The sequence below is a fragment of the Siniperca chuatsi genome, linkage group LG18 (genome assembly GCF_020085105.1).
Source record: "Siniperca chuatsi isolate FFG_IHB_CAS linkage group LG18, ASM2008510v1, whole genome shotgun sequence".
Classification (NCBI taxonomy): domain Eukaryota; kingdom Metazoa; phylum Chordata; class Actinopteri; order Centrarchiformes; family Sinipercidae; genus Siniperca; species Siniperca chuatsi.
In genome coordinates, this window is record NC_058059.1 from 9,966,982 (window position 1) to 9,990,603 (window position 23,622).

The 23,622-nt window shown below is 40.6% G+C and overlaps 1 protein-coding gene across 2 annotated transcripts; it reads left to right on the plus strand.

Annotated features, from left to right (window-relative positions):
* Nucleotides 1-1,160: 1,160 nt before the first annotated feature.
* Nucleotides 1,161-20,419, plus strand: LOC122865802 (zinc finger and BTB domain-containing protein 7C). Of its 2 annotated transcripts, none has more exons than XM_044174672.1 (4): nucleotides 1,161-1,334; nucleotides 16,424-17,167; nucleotides 17,279-17,952; nucleotides 18,432-20,419. In XM_044174672.1, exons 2-4 carry the CDS (start codon nucleotides 16,451-16,453, stop codon nucleotides 19,051-19,053), a joined length of 2,013 nt encoding a protein of 670 aa, XP_044030607.1. In that variant the 5' UTR covers nucleotides 1,161-1,334; nucleotides 16,424-16,450; the 3' UTR covers nucleotides 19,054-20,419. The 2 variants fall into 2 exon arrangements, with proteins under 2 accessions (XP_044030607.1, XP_044030606.1); XM_044174671.1 differs by lacking the exon at nucleotides 1,161-1,334 and adding an exon at nucleotides 9,562-10,058.
* Nucleotides 20,420-23,622: the final 3,203 nt, after the last annotated feature.

The window sequence follows — 23,622 nt, forward strand, 5'->3', positions numbered from 1 at the left end:
GAATGTTCATCTAGCACCATCATTAGGTCAAAAGTTCAATTTGGTGATTATATTCTGTTTTATTATATTCTGGTTTATCACTACAAGCGAATCCTTTCACATTGTCACAGAAATATTGATTTTAGATGCTTTAAATGAGTTGTTTGATTGTTTGTTTGTTTTTCACAAGCAAAAAATTCCATAATTAAATTTTAAAATGGACAGAAATACACCCAAGCTTTATTCACTAATGCTGCTAAAGAATACAGTACATATTTTCACTATTATGTATTGCCTTATTGGCAAAATGGCTCAAAATTACAATTTTTTCTCTGGACCATGTTTGAGAAGCATTAGACCCCATGATGTCTATTGCTCTCCTATCACCTAATATGACTTCATGCAGCATTTACATCACTGATTACACCCTCTTATTATAGTCCCATTACGCTGCATTATGGGCTTCACAGCAGCACAATGGTTTTTGCGTCTTGCCAGGTACGAACTGGTACATTGAAGCACACACCCAAATACACTCAGATACTGTCACCGACTCTCTATCACACTACCTTTCTTCAACTCTTTTCATTTCTCCCCTGATATGTCTTTTGTGTGATATCTGATACGAACCCCTCTAGCTCCTGGTTGGCACAGGCAAAGACCCACCCACTGGTTCAACTCTGCATTATAACCTCTTCCCCATTTTTTTCCTCTATCCTGTCTGAGATCTCAGCACAGTTGTCCAGCTGCACATCAGCCTCAGTTTGGCTGTGTATTTATTACCAGCTCCTGTCTCAGTGCTGCAGTTTTCCAGCCCTTGCTCCTGGCTTGGCTTTTGCCCTAGCTCTCCAGCCTCATCTCTGGCTCCAGACCTTGAGGCCTTGGTCACGCTTACCAGCAGCCTTTCAACCCTCCACCCCTCTGTCCTCCAGCCCCAGCACCAAGGCTCAGCTCTGTCTCTTCTCAGCCATAACCATACCACCCAGTCCAATCTCGCAAGCAGGTTTTTAGGCTTGGCCCAGTGAGTGTGAGTGTGTGTCACTCCCCTCCCCTAAGCACAGGTGGACTTGTAGGGAACGCTGCCAAATACTTTTGGTTTAGGGGGAGGGAGGGGTGTTGGCTGAGGCTTGTGGGTGTAGCAGTTTTTGTTTTGTTGTGTTTCTTAGATAACCGTTTCGTGGAACAGTACCTTTTCACTCCTTCAAATCACTGACACACCTTCGGAGCAAATTTGAGTCTGTATCTTGCTCGCTCTCACTTTCACAAGTCTGCCAGTGCTGAGACAGTGTTGAGTTTCCTGACAGGGACTGAGTGTGCGAGAGAGGAACTGAAATCAAAACTTCTCTTCTTAAAAGGTCAGTAATATCTAACTGTCTCTTTCACTCTCTTTTATTTTCATTTTTTTCTTCTTCGTAGTACTATTCTGCATATCCTAAAAAAGTCATAATGAGAGGTTCATATTTTCTGTGTGTTGTGGCAAAATTTCAAAGCATGCAAGAGCTGTCAGCTACCCACCAAGCGCCAGAATCAGACTAAAGGATGGCTGACCTTTTGTAGAATCAGATTCCTCTGTGTTCCCATTTTAAGTTGCAAATCACTCCGTGTCTCAAACTTTTTATAATAGGACATACAGTAAAAAAGGGATGTCCAGTTATTCTCAGTGCTTTCCAGAAACTTTCCTGTGTGTGTCTTGCAACAGATGTGCGTGCATATAAGCCTCCACCTTCACACAACAGCCACACAGTGAGGAGGAAGCAAGTGAAAGCATGACAAAGCTGGATTAGATTGACAGACTGATATCATTTTTACTTACTTGTTATCGTAGCAGCAGCTTGTATATCTACATGATAATTTATTGTGCATGATTTAGATCTCTGTGCGATATTTTTCCATGTCATTGTAACAAGCAATCTGAAAAACGGGATGACATCTCTCCTCCACAAATCTATCTTGAAATTGACTTTCATCATTCTCAGATGAGAAATTCACAATAAGTTAGTAACCAATTTTAATTTTAGAATGAGTTTCTCTGTGTAACAGATATGAGGGCAGAGGTGTGACATTCAAAATTAATTCACTCTTCCTGTCTGTGGACCCCCCCCCACATCAAATAGTGTGAGTAACGGTTAACCTTTAAGAGTATTATCAAAGGGTGATAATATACCATACTGCCTGATCTATTGGCTGAGGTATTGCATTGTTCAATCTTCAGATCTGAGACACTATAAGTGAGTTAGTTATTAATTAGTAGAATTATCGTAGAATTATCAGACTTTGCTATATGTCAAGTGAAAGACTTTGCCTTGGGCCTTTAAATTTTATATGTACTAATTGCAACTATTCACAAATCATTTCAGTTCCCAGTTGTGGTCTAAAAACAGGAAAAAAACCTGTAATTAATGCAGCTTCTCAGCAGGTGAACCACATTAGTGACAAGATGATTATACAGGAACAGGATAATTCATGAAAAACTAGAAAAGAAAATGTAGTTTCATCAAAGCGTACTCTAAATAGGTCAATGTATAGGCGTGTGGCAATAAAGCGTAACAAAACAGAATGAAAAACTGCACTTTCTTTTTAAAAAAAACTTGAACTACTTAAAAGCAGCATATATTAAACAGACATGCTTCAGCCTTCATCATTAATGAAAAAACCCCCCAAGAAGAATCTATAGAGCTCTCTTCCTGTCACAGTGGGGGCTTAGATGGGGATAAAGTCTAGTAGACACTACCACACCTTCTCTCATCACACACCCTGACTACAGCCTGTCTGCCTCTATTGCTCTCCAGGATTATCTCAACTGAACCTGATCCCTTTGGTCTTTTGTTACATGGCCTCTCTTACATTGGTTGTGTTTAACAAACATTACCTGAGGCAGATTTCATTCATGTTTGTACAATCTCACCTATAGTATACTGTATATGAAAAGCCAATGTTCAACTCTATAATGGAAATGACCTTGTATTTGTACAAAAATGCATCCTATGGAGTGTGTAAATGATTGCTAAAGTACTTGACTGAGACAAAGAGGGACTTAAATGTTGTGGATGAATGTGTCAAGTGATTAAGGATGTATTTTCATAATTGCAAAATGATGCAATGTGTTCATTATGAGACTGACTGAGTGAATGAGTCCACACGCCTTCTTCCCACCTGACAGGCAGCATGTGGGCATGCCTGTGTAATGGCATTTACACGGGGATGCACAATCTGATTTTAACCTCCTATGACACAGATGTCATCTTGTCACAGTTGTCTAAAATTAGATTCAGTGTTTTCAAATCTTGCTGAGACAGCTAAGACAGAATCGTATCTATGCCCAAAACTGTCATCCAATCATCTACCCTCAAAAACCCTTCAGGTTAATGCACGCATGTGTGTTTGTATGTCCACAATGGCTGAGAAGCCGTTTGTGTGTGGATGTGTGCGTGTCCACCCTCCTCTGTAGGATCGAGGTCCAGGTTTTGTTGTGTGTGTGGAGTTGGGCTGGGTGAGTAAGCCGCCCCTCACAGATGAATAGAGGATGGGAGGAGGCTTGAAGAGGCTGCCGTGGGTGGGAGGCCCGAGCCCTGCCAAAAAAGCTCCTTCTGTGGGATTTGTGTACTTTTGCGTTCCTCACGAAACACAGCGCCTGGCTCAAACGACAAAGCAACCAGGGAGGCAGGCACTCGCACTCCCAGAGGTCGGCTCAATCGCACCCTCTCTGCTTTTCAAGCTATATTCTTTCTTTCCGTTTACAATTTCTCCGTTTCCACCATTTTCCTCTTTTTTTTCTGCCTCTGTTCCTGCTGCTGCTTTTCATCACTTCACATCAGAAATTGTCTTTAATAAAGTGGCTGATTATGCTCACAAACTTTAACAACTAGGTCACCTGGGAGCACATCTTGCCCCAAACTACCTCTTTAGCACCCACCTTGACACAAAGCACACCATTAAGTGAAACTACATGCCTTATTATTATTGTAATATTGGAAATGTGTTTATATTGCTCTTGATATGCATAGAATACCTGCAAGAATTTGTTATTTGTATCAGTATATAACATTAGTTTTGAGGTATATTTTTATTTAATATAAGTCTTATTGAATTGCAACACATCATTAGGTGCTGAGACACAATAACTTTTCACTTTATGAATTACTTTGAGCTTTTTTTTTACCTTTTATTTTATTAATTCCTTATAATACTATAGCACTTATATTAGCATTATAGTTACTAAATCACAGTGGAAATGTGTCTTGCAGTGTTTTTTTGTATTCCCCAGCAGGGTCAAATCCATGAGAGAAATATTTATTTGTCATACATTTGAAATGTCAGTGGCATCCACAATTTGTAATGTTGGTTGTGCAATGAAGCATTTTATATACAAATTGTGGGTGTTTCCTGAATGTTACCTAGATAATAGAAAATAGGCCCCTGTAACCGCTGGCAACCCACCTAGCCTCAGCCTAGTGACAAGTGCAAGAGACATGATACTCAGCTTGGCAATCAGGCAAAATTATCACCTAGCAAATTAGAAAATTAAAGCTCTACTTTAGAGAAGAGAGCTCCCATGAGTGTTGCAGGAAACATAGAGTCGAATGTCATTCAGCATCAGGGAGTATACGAGAAGAAAAGAAGAAAGGGAAAAAAAAGCACGATTTCATAATGTCTAAAAGAAAGATCTGGGTTGAATAAGTGGGTCCACCCACCTGTGTGTGAGAGGCAGCGAGAGAGAAAGCAGAGTTGGATGGCAGTTTTAGAGACATGAATGTGTGGGTTAGGCTAGCTGGCCTGCTTATGCTATCTAATCACTGCGAGAGAAAGGAGAGCAGCATGTCTTGATCCACCCACCCACCCCAGACAAACAGCAGTTAGCCTGCTAAGTACTATAATATGTGGTTGCCTGCAGCTCTGGGCCGTACATGGGGGAACAGAGATAAAATGTGACAGAGTCTGCAGGTAACTGACATTCAGCACAATTATGTCTCATTCTGTGATGGGAAGAAAGAGAGATGTGTCAATCTGGAAGCTACTCTGGGTCACGACTGCATGTGAGAGAGTGTGTGTGAGTGTGAGGCACACGTGGTGTGTGTCACAGGTGAACAAGTAGACCATAATCCAGCAGGTTACAGGTAGAAATACAACTAATGAGAGTTCATTGACTGTTTTTTAAACCAAATTAGCCAAATTTGTTTTAACAAAAGGCCAACCACTGAAACTAAGTAATGGATTCACTCATGAAACCAGCACAAACACTTGTCAGGTAACAAAAACATTCATTCAACACGTTAAAATTGTCTTTGTCTTCAATTATTAGCAGCCTTATTAACATTAATTATGTTACCGCTGTGTTGATTTCACTGCTTCTCTTTTGGGTCAGATACAGATTAGTTACCTGTGTGATATCTGAGTGGGTGGGATGAGAGTCCAAAAATAGCTGACCTACGCATCACACTTGTGTATTTGTGAGTGTGCATGTGGTTGAATGTGGTCCGCCACCTTGTGCATGTGAGTGTGTGTGTGTGTATGTATTTATGTGTGTGTCATGACAGGCATCTGTCTCCCCTGCCCTGCAGCCTGACTGGTTTTAATTAGGAGGTGCCAGAGTGCCCGAGGGCTCTCCTGCTGACACACACACATACACATGCGCGCACACATACAAGCATGCACACACACATACACACACACACACACACACACACTACCTGAGGGCAGACAGAGGCTGTCCCGCCAAGGCTGGCCTCTTTCTCGTTATCACCATAAGGAGTTGTCCTCATTCACCCCATGACCCTCCCAACACGCAGACACGCTCACACACAAATATTCACACCAAGCAAATCAAATGAACACAACAAAATACTGAAATGCATTCAGGAGCAGCAGTGTGGAAGTGGTGGTTGGGAGGTTTGACTCCTTGTACATTTTGTTTGCAATTTCAGGTAAAGAATAAATTTCCATATTTTAGCGCGGACAAAAAAATAAAAGTGGCCTTAAACATAAAGAATAATCATAGGCTTATTTGTCTTCAACAAACATCACCACAGATATTCAAGTTATCCTCACACACGGCAGTGAGTTCATACAAAGCATTATGGCCACCTGTGAAACACTGTAACTCTGTCTCCGTCAGTACTCGCAGTTCTAAATATGCAGCTTGCGTACTTTACCTCCCTTCTGGCAAAGCTTCCAATACTGATTAGGATGTTTGAAAAGAAGACAAAACAAGAGAAAGTAAAAAGCAGACAGGTCAGCAGAAAGGAAATACCCTCACCTCACTCACCCGAATGGCATGCTCCAAGGTGAGTTCTAATGACCTCAGTGCAATGACAGATAGGTGTGTGTCTCTCTGTGCATTTGTCTGTGATTGAGCGAGGCAGAGTGTACAGTAGGTTTGCACACATGCCTGCCTCCCTTTGTGTATAAGCAACATTGCATTTATATATGTGTGTGTGTGTGTGTCCGTCCTTGGACTTCTGGAGACAGGGGGTGTAGACCTGGGAGGCTGCTACGATGCTCTATCTCTGGACTGTGGGGGGATGATTGCCTCCCTTTCCTGCTTCTTTCCCACACCAGGCCACACCTGGCGTCCGAGACACCAGGGTAAAGGGCATAAGTCGGGGTGGTTGTGTTTATCTGTCTCTACAGTTATTAATCCAGGGGAAGGTCTGCCAAGTCCTTCCTGAAGTCTTTTTTGTGTTTTCCATTGTACACATTGCAACATAATTTTAAACCTGTTGTGTACAGTTGGTAATGAAAGCAACCTGGGATTTAAGCTGCCAGTTTATTCACTATACAAAAGTGGTTGTCGGATGGTCTAACAGCTTCAGAAACCCCCTCCCCCACACACCTTTTCCATGTCGAAATTGGGGCGCTGTGTCCGACAATTTCTATCATCCTGACATTCATGCCCACCTCACGCAGTGATTGGCCAGCTACTAGTTCTGCCACTTTAGATGTGTACAAACAAATGGAACAATATGAGTGCCCAACTGGAGAGACAGTGTGAAAATGTTTGTCCATTACATTGTTTGTCCATGCCCTCCAGAACGACACATATAAGCCATTTCTGATCTGACGCCCCTAATGACAGGACGACATAATTTGTCTGTGCCTTCCAATCACAGTTGAAAAATATATACATTTTATGAAGTGACAGCGCTATGGTTAAGGTTTGGTTAGGTTAAGGCAGAAAAACGACTTGGTCAGGTTTAGGAAAACATCATGGTTTAGGATAAATTATATTTCATTAAGGTTAGTGGATCTTCGTCATCATAGTTACAATAATAAACACATGGTTAAGGTTCGGGAACGATAGTGGTCGTGGTTTAAAAAAAAGTTTACTGTTTGAAATGGGAAACAAAAAGCTGTTTTATTGACCCATCCAATCTTTGTTGCACTATAACAAGTCATAACCTGACTTCCTCCTTTGCTCCCGACAAACAAGAGTCAGAATTACTACAGCCAGTAGAGGGCTTATCAGAGATGTTCTTCTTAGTTTTGTGAGAGGCAGTTTACTGTGTTTGATACTGTACAGTAAGCCAAGTTGAGTACAAAGTCTCCATGAAATCAACTTTACATAATGGTGCTTCCCCATCCCCTCCCTAGTGCCAATCTGACGCCCTGGTATGTGTAGCTTGCTGGGCGCAGCAGGTGGCAGTGAACAGGTATGTTGAGATGACAAACAGACAGACAGACTTTTTGCCGGTGATGCGTTTTTACACGTCGCCCCTTTAGACCACTGGTTTGTGTCTATCATGGTCTATGACAGTTTTTAGTACAACAGCCTGCAGTTTTACAGAGTTTAGAACAAAGCAGTCCACACAGGTACCACTTACAGTGCGTTGCTATGACGGCAGCTGCATTTTTAGAATAGATAGCTGATCTTATAGGATGGCAAATGTTGTTTTTCTGGTCGTCTGGCTGGCCTGCTTGCAGTTAGTGGCTAACCCTGTTTATATATACTAGATGCCAATGTGAGCTGGCCTCAGCTCTCGCCCTGTACAAAACAGTGTAAACCACCAGGGCATGGGCTGTGGTTTGCTTTGGTCCATGTTTTCCCCAAGGGGAAGTGGGCATAGCAGTTTGATGTACACTCTGATGTCTACTTGTTTGTGGAGGTTAACTCAACACAATTTGACTGTTTTCACAGCATGATTGTCGGTTCTGATTTATGGATGGTTAGAAATATTTTAGTAGATTTGAAGGTCCAGTAGCCACTAAGATAACAATGGCTAACTGCATATTCTACCTTTATGAATGAAAGAAACTGCTAGGATTGTTCTTAATTGTGTGTTTGATTATTAAATTTAGTTTTATCATCTGTAAAACAACTTGCGTATTGTTTTTAGGTCTGTTTGGAAAAAAGCAGTCCTCTTTAAGTCTCAGGCGGTGAAGCCTTGTTGCTGTAAGCAAACTTAATTGAAAAAACTTTTAAATATTACAAAGGGTGTGGTTTAATGACGTCACGCAGGAAAGCCCAATGGCTGTTTCAGATCCTGTGAATGTGCTATGTCATAACATTTGGTCTGTCTGTGAAAGCAAAAGAAACACTCATTCTCTCTTCCTGTTTCTCGCTGTGTCATGAACACACACTTTGACACAACCTGAGGAAGCAGTATTAGAAGCCATCCTCTGTGCTATTAGGTTTTGTTGCGGCAAACTTGTCTCTCTCTCCACATTTTCTTGACGTTGAATATCTCCCCAAACTCCTGCTAAATAGGGTTCCTCTACTGTACTGAAGTCTATACAGAATGGATGTATAAACTTCCTCCTCCTTTCCACAGACTGGGGTGGTAGTGTGCTCATCAACTGTTGCCCTGCTACAGCGCTTTCTGACTCAAAACAGGAATCTAACGTTGGCCTTCTGCTCTCCTCAACCTGGTTTTTGAAACCTTGGTTAAAAAAAAAAACATTTCAACAAAAAGGAAAATAAGTCTACTCACAGTGGCAGTCTTCTTGTGCTTGTGGTTTAATTCTGTCTCAGATATAGTCAGCTTTTAACTAATATTTCCATTCAAATTAACACCATTGACTGAATCAGCCAGTTTTATTGGGTTCTGAATGCAGGGGACCTCACGCCAAAGTGTGGTGATGTTTTTCAGTAATTAGTCTGTTGTGACTGAGTATTTATGCAGGCTATACTTGCCCAATGTGCACCTCATCACCTGTCTTTGACCCTAAATTTTCTGAACACATGCACAGATGTTTCAAAGGGATGTTTCAAAAGAATTTTTCTTTTGGGTGCAATGGTTTTTAAGAGAAAAGAGTGAATAGCAGGATTTTAAACAGGTGTAAAACTGAAACTAACTGGGTTTAAGTTGCAGTTGTGTTTCTGCCTCTTTACTTTTAGTCCTGTACATCGCCTCATCTCAGCTTGAGACTAACCAACAGAGGTGCACAAAATAGTTTTCCAACTTTTCTCTCTCTTGCTCCTTTCCTTTTTTTTTTTACCTTCCCTCAGTCTCCCCAAACAACCCCTTCGAGTTTCTTTGCCCCAGTCCCTTTATACCAAAATCCACTCTAACACAACTAAAAATTCATTTTGTCTGACCTAAATCAGAGGGTGTCTGCGCCATGGGCTTATTACACAGTGCGCTTAAACTTGTGTTGTGGAGGAGGATGGGGTATTATTATCTTCCAGCTACCCACCCTGCTATAAAAACTAGTGGTGCGACATCTCCACAGCGCAGTGCTGCTGCCCTCCCTCCCTTCCTCTCACTCGCTCGCTCGTCCTACATGAGCCACACACAACAGTGTGCTTGACTCTTAACTCCACACTAGCCACTCTGCTACAAAGACAGACCTAAGAATCACACTCTGCTCTCCTCTGTTGGGCTGCTTTTGCTACTCTCCATTGGATTTTCCTCCCTGGGTGTTTTTTTTATTTTTTTTTTATTTTTGTGAATGGACATCCGTGGCTGGTGTGGGGAGCTTGTGAATGGACTGACTGCCTGCCTGGCTGATTGACAGACTGGCAAAGAGAGAGGCAGCTGTGTTTCAATTAAAAAGGGCAATGCTGAGAGGTCAAGCGAGAAGCAACAGAGCCTCTTCGTAGTCTGGAAATACAAACACACGTGAGGGGAATCGTGAAACTGAAGGTAGGTGATGGTTGCTGAAAGCTGTGGAATGCTAGGGAACGTATCAAGACATGTGTGAATTTATGTGGATGCCAGAGTTTTGGAACATGCACATGGGTGTGTGCCTGTGCGTATATGTCCATAAAATATTGTCACATTGTTAGTGTATATGTGTGAACAAGCTTGCACTTGTGCGTTATGTTGCAGTGTGCACACGTGCATCACTTGTCCCTATTTAGAGTGTTTCTATGAGTGCTGCTCTGCTCTAGATCATAAAGGCCTGATGAGGTACGAACAAGTCAATAAAATCACTTAATGAGTCTTTAGTTAATTATTTAGGCTGTAGTGTAAATATTGTGCTTTAAAATTTTGGAAATAGCATGAGCAATAGCAATAGCATCACAGCAATGTCAAACATAGTAGTTTTAGTGGATTTAAGTATGTGTTTTGTCTCCAACAGTAATTATGCATTTCAATTTTAGATATTCCATATCTATACGACATTCTCCTTTAAATCCAAAATAAATACTGAGGTAATTCATAAGGTTAAATAGGATGTTTGTTATCTAGGACAAAATAAAAACATGTTATGGATTTGAGGCTGAGCTGTAAATTACTATTTACAACAGGTTTGTTGTCAGCTGGCTTATAGATCTCTTACCTCATGCAATTACAAAATACCATGACCTGTATTACTATTAAAATTGTTTACCAGCTGTTATTTATCATTCACTTATTAAGATTTGTTTGTACTCACTAAATCCTTTATTGAAATTATGAGCAGAAAAATTAAAACAATTGTTAGAAGTGTAGGATACAATTTGGTGTATGTGGGAAATTACAGAAAATTGCATATAACAATTTTAAATAAGATTTTGTGTTGCTGGTATATCAGATACTGGAACATTTATTAAGGTCCTTTAATAGAGTACCTGCAGTTAAACACCTACTCAACAGACTCACAAACTGTGACAGGAAATTTATTACAGATCAGTGCCATACCAATGACATGTTTGCTTAAACACATATTAATTATATCTCATTAGCTGCAGTCAGTTTTTAACTTACACCTGCCAGTGTGTAATAAAGGCTTTTAACTCTTGTTCTTGAACCTTTTTTAAAATGTTCAATAGTAGTGCAAATGTTACAAGCTGACCTTTTTTTCAGGGACCCATTTTTGAATATCAGAAAAAATCCAATAACGAAGGATACATTTTTAACCAAGGCTAAATTATAAAACTGCAATAATATTCATATTCATAATAACGTTGATTTCTTTATTTTTATACTGTACCGTTCTCGCTCGTGGTACTGAATTCAAACTTCTTCTGTTCATTTGGGGGTCTATTCAGACCAAACAAAAGATGTAGAGAAACACAAGGTGATGCAGGATAAGAAATAATGTGTCCTTCGTTTCGCGGCCAATAGTCTAGATGCAACATTCTTAATCACTGAACCGATATTCAGCAGCGAACCATAAACTTTTGTTTACTTTGGGGGTGAGAGAGATAATGGTGTGTAGCTGTGGGCCCCCCCTGAAGGCTCGAGAGATAGTGCAAACAGGCTCTTTAAGGAGCCAAGAGAGTTGAATTGGCCTTCAAATCTCTTGAGACCAGATCCAGTGTTTACTTCAAATTATTTCATTCATCATACTTCTAATAAATACAAACTAAGTATTAATTAAAGGCATAAATTGTTAATTATTTGCTGAATTGTAGTGAATAATGAATTAGAATAATGACTTTATGGGTCCACCTGTTGAAACATTTAAACAGGAATCTCTGTTGTTTAAAGTGAAGTTTGTGTTCCTAGATTTTAGGAAATGTGTTGAACTCGCAGGCCCATTTTCTACTAAAATGCTAATAATATTTAATATAAGTCAGTCTATACTTATATATAATGTGTATGGCAGCCCAATAATTTCCTTAAAACCCGTTTGTTTTATAACAGTGTAAATGTGGCATAAATGTTCGCCAAACTTCACATAAATAAAGTTTCAAGCGATCCTCAACTTTTAAGCAAAACTTGTGCAGTTAATTCTCAAATATGGCCCTGACATTTCATCATTATTGTAAAGATAAATACACAACCCATGTTGTGTAGCTTTTCACCTGCTCAAATTGACAGCAATTAAGACACAATTTAAAAACTCTCCCTATGCGGCCTATAGGCTCCAGACAACTGTAATTTAAAACACCAACCAAGAAAGTGTCTTCTCCAGAAACAGGTGCACTGGTGTTTTACTGGTGATAATGGACTACCTTACACACTAGGTCAAATAAATATCTGCTCCTAATAAGGGGGTGACATTTGGATGTCAATACTATAAATTATTGTCCGTGCAATTGTCCGTTTGTGACAGTTGTTTAGCAGGTGTTTGCTATGGGCAGTTGGTGACAGGGGTAAACTTTGGCTGCTGGTGATTTAGCATGTGGGTCAGGTGGATGCACTGGCCTGACAGGGATAAACTAGGCTTTGGGTGTTGTAACTTACAGGCCAAATGAGTGTCTGCCCGTGACAAGGGTTGAGATGGACATTACCTGCTGATTTGTGGCCTTGGCGGTCAGGGCTGGGGACAAGTTAGCCACTCTACTCTGGGCATAATGATGATACAGCTGCAACAGGGACAGAGAGGAGGAGGAGGAGGAAGAGGAGAATGATTAGGAGGAGAAGGTGGTGGTGGTGGTCAGAGCCCGGAAAGCAGATGAAGTTCTTGGGAGAAAGACGACACTGAATGGAGGTGACACATAATTTGGGGTGGGAGTGCTGAGTTGAAAGTGTTAGTGACTAAGTGAGGCATGAGAGGAGACGTGGCCGGTACAGGCAGGCGGAAACAGAGACAGACAGAAAGGCAAGACTGTCCATTAGAGGTCAGTTTAATAATTGAGTTGAGCTTGGTATGAATAGTTTTCACACATGGAACTGAAATTCCCGTTAAGCAAATTAATTTGGTGATACATGTGTGATAAACAGAAATAGGTGATGATTGCAAAAAAATATGACTTTCACTATTCATTCAGGTAAAACATTGTGTCACCTAATAATGGCAGGTTGTTATAGGCTGACGACCATTTATTTAACCATTAAATGGTTCAATAAAAAAGGTATTGAAAAAGTTAGATTGTCCTTCCATGACTGCTAGACGAGTAAGATGGATAAAGCCAAATGACTTAAACAGTAATTATCAGAGCCCTTTCACAAGGCGTCCCCACCCTGGCTGCTCTGATGGGTGGAGGGGTGTGTGTTGTGTGTAAAGGGTTAAGGCTGTTTGGCTGATGAAATGTCGCTCCAGGACCTTGTGGTGGGAAAGCTGTGCCCTCCTCCCCTCCCTGTCTATGTGGCACATCCTCCTTAGATCCTCTCCACATTGTAATTAGGGGCCGGCCGCTAAGAGCTAGCGCTAGCTAGTGGCAGGCAAACAGTGGGAACAGAGGGGAGTGGTGCTCGCTGGGGCACCAGGCGAACAAACAGCAACAGCAGCACATGTCCCATAGTTCCAGGAGTGGGTGGGATGGATCGAGAGCAAACGAATGACAGTGGGTTCGCCAAGCCCTCCCAGTCAGACTCTTTTTCTCTGCCTCTTATCCACTCGGTGTTGTTCCAAGCTCTGCACTATTGTTTGCCTTGGCAGGCTGTTACAGGGAGGGGCCCCTCAGCTGGTGTTTGTGCAACCTGTTAGGGAACTTTTAGGGCCATCTGATCTCTCCCTTGCTCTCTCACTGGAGATTCTCTCACCTTTTACTCAGGCTATTACTTTTATGGATGTTGTACACATGGTGTGAAATATAACAGAAAAAGGATATTGTTTCTATCTTTGTAAAGGAAACATTAATCTGCAGGGGACACAACAGAATCAGTGAAAGAAGTTTTAATTTGGTGTGTGTTACCTTTTATAGTACAGCATTAGCAGTACACAGTAGGATTTGTATGAAATTAATACAGATAGAATCCTTTTTCCTTTCATTATTGCTATTATAAATATATCATTTCATCAGCTGGCTTGGCCACTGCAACGTTCTCTGTCATTCTTTTGTTCCAGTTTTCCCATCGAAGTAGTTCAAGGTAGTTCTGTGTAGTAGGTCTGTGGGCCTATATTCTATACCACCACCCCCTCTATAGACATTTTAATTATGTCCACACTGTATCAATGGCATGAACATAGCAACAGTTACCTAGCAACAAGATCGACAAGAATAAACTACATGTAAGATTGGTATCCAAGTTGTATACCTGCAGGTGAACTAAGGGACTTTCTGAAATAGTTTTATCCACCTCTGGTGTGATCTGCAGAAGTACAAAAGAGAAAGCAAGACACTCAGTGTGTGTGTGTGTGTGTGTGTGTGTGTGTGTGTGTGTGTGTGTGTTTTAAGTCTGTGTGGCTTCAGCCCTGGCCCATTTAGAGCCAGTCAACAATGCAGCTGTGGTGAGCGGGCCCGCTTCAAAGTATTTATCTACACATGCCTCCAGTGACCACCAAGTGTGGATGGCTAAGTTTAAGCTCTATTCATAGATGTGAATGAATGAGCACCCTGCCAGAGGTTTTATCACTATAACTGTAAACAACAGCGCAGTGAATCAACAGGTAGGACCTCAGGCAGCTGTGAAATGAAGATTTTTTAAAAAGTAAATAGAGATTTGTCTGCACATTGAGACAACATCAAGCTCTTAGTCACTGTGCTGTAAATCACACGAGTGTGGAGAGGATAGACTGCAAATTAAGCATTTTGACAGGATACAGTATCTAGAGTACAATCTGACCTCTTTTGTCGTTCTCTTCATTTCTCACCACATCCCAATCACACACTGTATTGCTGAAATGAGGGTATCAGATTGCTTCATGCGCATATCTGGTATAGAGAGACAATAGGGATGGCCACTGCACACACTATTACAGAAATTCTCACTCACTTATCATCGAACCTCATTGCTTGTTTAAGTGTCAAACAGAAAAAAAGTCAATTCTGTTTAATGTCTTATCAAGATGATAGGTTTCCCCAACTCACACAGTTACAACACGTTCCTACAAGAAATCGTGATTGCACATTCAAGAATCAATATTACCGATGTGATGTTTGCTCAAAATGAGACATGCAGTATTTACCACTTGATGCCTTTGCTGCACAGATGGCACACAAACAAGCATGCCTACAGTATATTTTAATAAAGCTAGACTGCCACTCATTGTGTTAACAATATCAGCTTCAGTTAAGAGCCTCCATCTATTCATATATCAATGCTTTTTGAAAATCCGTCATTTAATGAATGGATGCTTCTTGTCATCAGTGACACACACATTACACTTCTCTTTAATCAGTGTTTTAGATCATGTTTAACTATTTGCTTTATGCCCTCATCACCTTCCTGTTGGCACTTCATCCTCAGGAGAATCCCTGCTGCAAAATCAAGTTCTGCTTCATTCCTGTGATAACTAAAATGTTTATGATACTCACTCTTTGTTTTCCAAGGGAGCAAGAAACCAACCATGTGAATTTAAGAGAATTGTCATTCACTGCTTTGTGTCGTTGGGAAAGTTATTGTGACCAATCATCAAATTCCAACAGGAAATCAAACAGGGCATTATCAAACATGTTGTATAACATTCCCCAGGTATTTTCAGATTTGTCAAAGACTCTTCTATGCATCAGCTGCTCAATAAGAACTATTTTTTTACTCCTTTTTTTACTCCAAGTCCTGGCTTTATTTTGTAATCCAAACCGAGATGGTACCCTTGTGACATATCTCCTGGTTAATTAGTTAGTTAAGCTTTATTTATTCAGGAAGTCTCATTGAGATCAAATTTTTTTTTTTACAAGAGAGACCTAAGAACAGATTGTACATCATGAACCAATATTTAAAAGCTTCATCATCAAGTATTATCTATATGAATGTTATATTTTATCATTGTATATTTTCTGACATAATAGTGCGGCCATATTTTTTTGTGCGTATAGTACAAACAAGGAAGGAGAAATGTCACCACCATCTTTTTTTGGATTAGGAAATAGAGTCGCAATTTGGGAAATGTGTTAAAAATATTTTTTATCGTGTGGCGGACTGAATATTTTTTGATCCAGACGATCAAGAGTCTTTAAGGATTCTCAAAATACCTTCAAAACGGCTATAAGTGTTAAACGACCTTGTGGGTTTTTGAAAGATAAACCCTGGGTAATCTAACAACAGATGCTTAACTCTCTGACTCAAATATAATGACATTACATGAGAGGCTCAACACTAGAGACAAGACTTTTGGTAAAAATAAAATTACAAGTGAGGATTAACGGAGGCTTTGAGAGCAAAACGTGGGTTCCACAGAATGATGTCTTTTTCAGTTCGACCTTCTTATTTAAGTGTCACTAAACAGTTCATTGTTACTGCCTTCTATCTAGCTAGCCAACAGAGGCAGAGGGAGGAGAATGGTTCATCACAGAGAAGAGGACCTGATTGGGATCCCCTTCCCAAATCACAGCAGTGATGTCCTCTGCAGCCTCAATGAGCAGCGTCGTGACGGGCTGCTCTGCGATGTCATCCTCATCGTCCAGGACCAGGAGTACCGCACCCACCGCTCCGTTCTGGCCGCCTGCAGTCAGTACTTCAAGAAGCTCTTCACAGTGGCCACCACTGACGGCGGGGATCACCATCACACAGCGGCCGTTTACGAAATCGACTTTGTGGCTCCGGAGTCTCTCACAGCCATCCTGGAGTTTGCCTACACTTCTACTCTGACCGTGACAGCATCCAACGTTAAAGAGATCCTGAACGCAGCTCAGATGCTGGAGATTCCCTGCATCATCAACGTTTGCCTGGAGATCATGGACAGCGGGGGTGGAGGTGGCGGAGGAGGGAGAGCAGAGGAGGGAGAAGAGGATGAAGAGGAAGAGGAGGAGGATGAGGAGGAGGAAGAAGAGGAGGAGGATGAAGAGGAGGACTTGGGGTCCAGGAAGGACGAGCAGGAGGAGGAGGAGGACAATGTCAGCGAGAGGTCACTGCAGTCGTCGGAGAGCAGGGGGGAGCAGACGCCTCCGGGAACGGAGGACTCGCCGCCTCCCAGCACCTCCACGTACCACCAGCAGTTTGACCTGCACAGAGAGTCGTCCCATTCGCAGTCTCCAGACACCATGAGAGGAAAACAGGTATAGTTCACTGGGTATTTTGCTATTTCTGTTACTAGTCTTGTATTTTCAAGGCAAAAAATTTGACTATTCCTAAGTTCTAAAGGGTGATGATGCTGTCTTGTGTTGCAGGAGAGTATGGAGAGTCGGGCTTTGAAGGATTTTTCCATCGAGTCTCTCCTCCAGGAGGGGCTGTACCCCCGTATCTCAACACTGGACAGGAGGGCCAACTTTTCTCCTCTCCTCCCAGGCTTCTACCCCTCCATGTGGGCTACAGAGTTCCCGGCCTTCCCCAAGCAGCTCCTGGACCCCAGCCACCACCAGCATCCCCACGCAGGAGCCTCCCCGCAAACCAGGCTCCCCCACGCCTTCCCCACATCTGCACCGCTTGAGGCCTCCAGGCCCCTCGATCTAGCTGTGAAAAGAGAGATCATAAAGGAGGAGATGAAAGAGGAAGTCCCGCTCAGTCTGCTCCATGGCAACTTCCTGAAAGAGTTTGTCAGCTCAGGCTTGGGCAGCACCATGAACGCTGGGTCAGTGCCGTCAGAAGGTCACGCTCTGGGTTCGATAAAGGATGAAGCCGACTTCCGGTCGTACCTGAGCTTCCTGAGCTCTGCATCCCACCTGGGGGCGCTGTTCCCTCCCTGGCAGCTGGAGGAGGAGAGGAAGATGAAGCCCAAAGCATCGCAGCAGTGTCCAATCTGCAACAAGGTCATCCAAGGAGCTGGGAAACTGCCGCGACACATGAGGACGCATACAGGAGAGAAACCGTACATGTGCACTATCTGTGAAGTAAGATTCACCAGGTATGTGAGGCAGCACTTATTGTCACATCGTCATTACTTCACTTTAAGACTTTCATATCAGTAAGCCACGCAGAGATCATCTCAAGCTCTTCATGTTCGTGTGCGTTTTGACTACAAAGCACGAGGTTATGTAAAACAGCTGGGTTAATGGAAAAGTACCCCATGCTCTTTACATTGAGGTTAATCTGTTTTTACCAAATCTAAATATCAAAGAGCTGAAAGTGGAAAGCCCCCTCCGCTGGTTTCTTTGCATTAGTGATATCTCACTCACCTACTTCCTCCTGCTTTGGCATATTTTCCACCTGTATTTTAGAGCAGAACTTTAATGTTGTCAGTGAAGACAAATCATCTTTACTGGCTTTTAAACTTTTACTAGAAAACATCTAAAAGGGTAAAGAAATGCAGTGTTGTTTTTCATGTGTTAACCTTTACGCCCACGACATGCTGTATGAAAACATGTGATTTTGTTCTTTTCTCAGACAAGACAAACTTAAGATCCACATGAGGAAGCACACAGGTGAGCGCCCCTACATCTGCCTCCACTGCAACTCCAAGTTTGTCCACAACTACGACCTGAAGAACCACCTGCGCATTCACACGGGTGTCCGCCCATACCAGTGCGAGCACTGCTACAAAAGTTTCACACGATCTGATCACCTACATCGACACATCAAGAGACAGAGCTGCCGCATCTCCCGCCCTCGGCGAGGACGAAAGCCAGCTGCTTGGCGGTCCACACCCACCAGCAACTTCCTGTGCCCCCCCACTGCTGCCACCAACCGGTTTGAAGAGAACGGGTTAAGCCCTGCATACCAGGGAGTCAAGAGTCATGGACTTGGGGAGATGCTTGGACTCGGCAACAGGGGCCTGGGATTTAAGAGTGGGGACGGTGCGGGCAGGGAGAGCAGGGAGGAACGGCGAGCAGAGGGGAAGCAAGTCGCAGAGGAGGAGAAGGCAGGAGCAGGGAGGCAGAGGGGAGTGTTTGCCTTTGCCCTGGCTGGAGAAGAAGTGCTTACCCACGCTCCATTTTATGCTGCAACCTCTGACCCCTGGACCATGAGACTGGAGCGTGCTCCACCCATTCCTGAGCCAGCCAAATGAACTGTGGTCTGTAGAAGAAAAAAACAACAACAACAACAAGAAAGAAAGTCTCTTTAATCTCTCTGTCTGTTCTGGTCCAGGAATCTAAATCACCTTTTAAAAAAGTGAAAGAGTGAGATCAATGAACCTTTTGAAGCCTGCTGATGTGGCAGTAGTAAAACAAACATTTATTTTTTTTGAAAACACAGTCTAATTAAATAATTTCACAGATGTCTCGTTGAATAATTGTTTCAGCCCTGTGAATGTTTACGAATATTTTAATAGCATTTAAGAAGAGACAGTTTGACACTGCCAATGAGGAAAACATATCGCAATGCTGTTATATATATTATTTGCATTATTTATCTACAAGGTTGTCTAAAATGCTATGAATTAAAAAACTACATAATTCTGCAATGTCCTCTGAAGCAAGATGAGATAAGGCTTTTATACTGATAAGTATTCATATGCAAGAAAATATAAATCTACACAGAGCAGGACCTATGGTAATTGTTACAATGTTGAATTAGTGACTATGATGAATGTAAAACAAATGATTACATGTACAAAAATAATCAAAAATATATTGTAGACAAAGGTTATCATAACATTTTAGTCTCATAATGAAAGGGAAGTGGAGTAGACATGAATAGAATAAAGTTTAAATACATAAATAAATAAGCCTTCATCCAAACAAATCACAGTGACTTTTATTTTGGAAACTTGTGTTTAGGTGTTAAAAAAGCACCAGTGCTTTTAAAAAAAATTGAAATGGTTTATTACAGCAGGGCGTAGTCTGGCACATGTCCTGCAAGTATGTTTGATTTAAACATGGTTATTTAATAATATTCCAAAACAAAGGGAACCCACTTGAAGTCTAATAAATCAGGATATTTGATAATGTGTTATTATCCTTCCACTGCCGTGTTCTGATTTAAGCTCCTCGTCTGCACTATTGTACATAGACACAAACTTTTTGACCATGGTGGTGTTAATTACGGTTGTGTTGCTAATAATGTAAAAAAATATATTGCTCTTAAAAGACTTTGAGGCATCCATCCAAAGATGTGTACTTTGTTATTTCACAGACTTGAATAAGACTTTGTTTTAATGTTGATGAATATGTGTCTTCAGAGGATGTATATTTCTTACTAATCACCTGTCGCTTTAGCTATACAGTATGCTTGTGTTTTTTTTCTGCTGCAACAAATCAAGAGGGTTTCTGCCCCATTTTTCATATAATGTTCATCTCTGATTTGTGTATAAAGAAGTTAAAAATGATTTGAATTGAAATGGGAAAGTATTTTCTTGCTATTTATGCGTATTTAAATGAATGAGCCTTGGCTATATTTTGCAAATCTGTTTTATAAAGACACTAAATGTTGAACTTTGCTCTTGTTTGGGAGTATTATTTTCATTAAATTACCAAGTTTTGTGTGTGTGTGTGGGGGGGGGATGACTTGGTTTGAAGGTTAAGGTTTGGTTAAGATGAGGGTCGGGGTTGGGGTTAGGTATGTAGTTGTGATGGTGAGAGTTAGGAGCAAGGGAATACATTGTCACTGAGGATCCTGACAAGGGAATAAGATAGATGGATAAGATGGATAGATAGGTGGATTGCAAAAAGCAGTTTGCACAAAATGACATGAAATTTAATAAACATAAAGTAAGTTATATCTGAAACCAAAATAACTAAAATAATTTGCTTTGACTAAGCTCAAGTGTTGAAACTGTCACACATTAGCTGTATAAAACAATGTACATATGATAAACTCAAAATATACACAGATTCAGTAATACATATAGTGACATGTACTTTTAAAAAGAGGTTGAGTACATTATAACAGTTTGCAAATAAAATATTAGTTTAGTCAGGGTAAATAACCAAACAGTAATATAAAAACTATGGGTCAAAACAACCCATATTCTTGGTTTTGATTGGTGACCAAATGGTTTTAAGTTAACCCGGTAATGAGTCAGTGCTATATTAAACTATATTAAAGTTGGGTCAAATTTGACACAGTGATTTTTGGTGTGTAGATTTTTTTTCTTACATTTTTGCATTCTGCATAAAATCAAAGTGATTTAGTGTTAAATTAACTAATGGGTAATAGTACTTACTTAATGTGAGAGTCATTAATATTTATTTATTACATTTCTATTTTTATAGGGACAAGTATATAGCATTGACAAATGTCACATACCACAGCATTTATATCCTAAGCTAGTCTGCGATGAGAAAAGAAACAAGAAAACACATAAACAACAGCACAAAACACAAACAATGATATATTCAAATTACCATAAAACTCAATGACAAACACCAGATTCATTAATGACTACATGACGGATCCCTCTTGAAAAGCTGTTTCAAAGTGAGTTTGAAAATGATCCCAGTCATGATCCATTTTGATCTGTGGGTGAGGAGTTCCACATATTGATCCCCTGAACAGAGAAAGACGTCTGTCAAAAGGAGGGTTTCCAAAAGGGCACCTTACAGTTAACCCATAGACACAAGCAACCCAGAGAGAAATTTAATTAAACTAACATATTTTGTTGGCCTTATTGGCTTCCTATCCTAAATTTAATTGCATGATCATCATATCATCTTCAAAGGCTTAAATATCTATATTACCATAAGAAGGAGAGTAAAACTAGCTTCATACAGTAAAACAAGTGTATAAGCTTGCTGGGTTGTGGGTACTCACACTACCTACCACTTTCCTGTATATTGCCTCCAAAGCTATAGTTAGTTGGTTACTGTGATTTTAGGTCTCACAATAGCTGAATTCCTTGCTGAGGTCAACTCTGCCGTTATATCTTAAAGCGTATGTATGAAACACATATTTGTCATTAATAATTAACGATAAAACATGGAGAGTGCAGGTAAAATGTTTGAGAGTGAGGGACAGATGGGGAGTTGTGATGGATCACAAGGTGCTCATCAAATAGTGCATCACATACATACAGTAATATTTTAATGATACAGTAATGTGTTTTTAAGAGGTGGCTTAATGGATCAATAAATGATTTAACAATACCAATGATCATGCTGCTGAGACTCATTGAATCCTGTCTGATCATATTGACCATGTGGCTTTAATATTTTATAGCTGTATCAATCAAATCTTTATAGTCAGATCATTCACAGTGGTGCAGTTTTGTTATTGACTGAAAGTTTATTTGTCTTCTAAGTGCATGATTACCACAAAGCAAGTTGAAGAGCTTTTTTCCCCCAGCATTTGGTTACAACACTCAACTTGTTTTCTCACAAAAGCCTTTTCATAACTTCAAGTGCTAATTTCATTGGCTGTGCTTCATACAATACAGTGCAGTGCTCATCTGTTTCTTTGCTCTGACCTCTAGTGGAAAATAAGTGGTACTGTAACTGACCCTGTTTATACTGTATTTCCTAATATTAAAAGAATATCCAAAATTACATGTTTATAATGCAATAATATACTGTGTGACATTTAATAAATAGAATTAAGATCTAAGGTTGATGTTGAAGTGAAGATTAGCACATTAAAAACTACTGTTTTTTCCACCATTTTAAATGATTTCCCACCCAGTGGCTCTTTAAAGTAAAAAAATCTCATTGGCTCTTTGAAACATCCCTTCCATCCGGATATGGCTTTATCCCTCTGGAGGGCGCTAAAGATTTAAATTGGACTCCGACAGAATTGCAAGTCAAAAATGAATTTGACTTCAAAGGTAAGTAATAAGTCATATGCAGCATCAAAAATGAGTCACAAAAATATTTTTTTGTAGTGGAGGATTTGTTTCTTTCTTTTCTTATTATGAAATTCCTGTAAAATAACAGCAAGATTGAAGAAGAAGTAAATGAAGACATAGAATAAAGAGACTGTGGTAGAAGCTTTTGATAGAACACACATACAACACAAACCACATCCTTTCATGTGGCGCTTAGACAGTCTGCAGCAGCTGCTTCCTGATGGTTTTATATTATTTTTTTACACTGGGTTTATTGATGCGATTAATGGTTGTTGTGATGAACTGTGCACCAGCAGTAATGGAGTGATCAGTGATTCATGAACTCTCACAGCACAATTCTTTCTGTGATAACTTGTTAGGCTGTCAGCTACTGTTTAGGTTTAAGTTTGCAAAGTGTTATTTTAAAGTGGTCTGAAGCCATATGTTCTAATGGAACAATATGAAATGACCTTTATGCAATTTGATCTCATTTAGCCAGCGTCCTTTCACTTAAACTTGTATAACTAACACAAGACTACTATTGTAAATGCTTCAATAAACTACTGACAGGGAAATGTCTTGACAAATTCAAAAGCACTGACTTGTACAGGTAAGTAAGTAAAGCTTTATTTGTATAGCACTTTTTAAAACATACAGTTACAAAGTGCTTCACACATACACACACACACGTGGAAACACAGCAAAAACAAACCAAAACATAAGACAGGGATGGAAATCTATAAAAAGGCTTGCCTATAGAGATAGGATAAGCAGTCCAAAGATTCAGCAAATCTGATAGTTTGTGGAAGATGATTCCAGAGGGTTGGGGCTAAAACAACGAAGGCATGATCACCTTTTGTTTTGAGGTTGGAGCGCGGG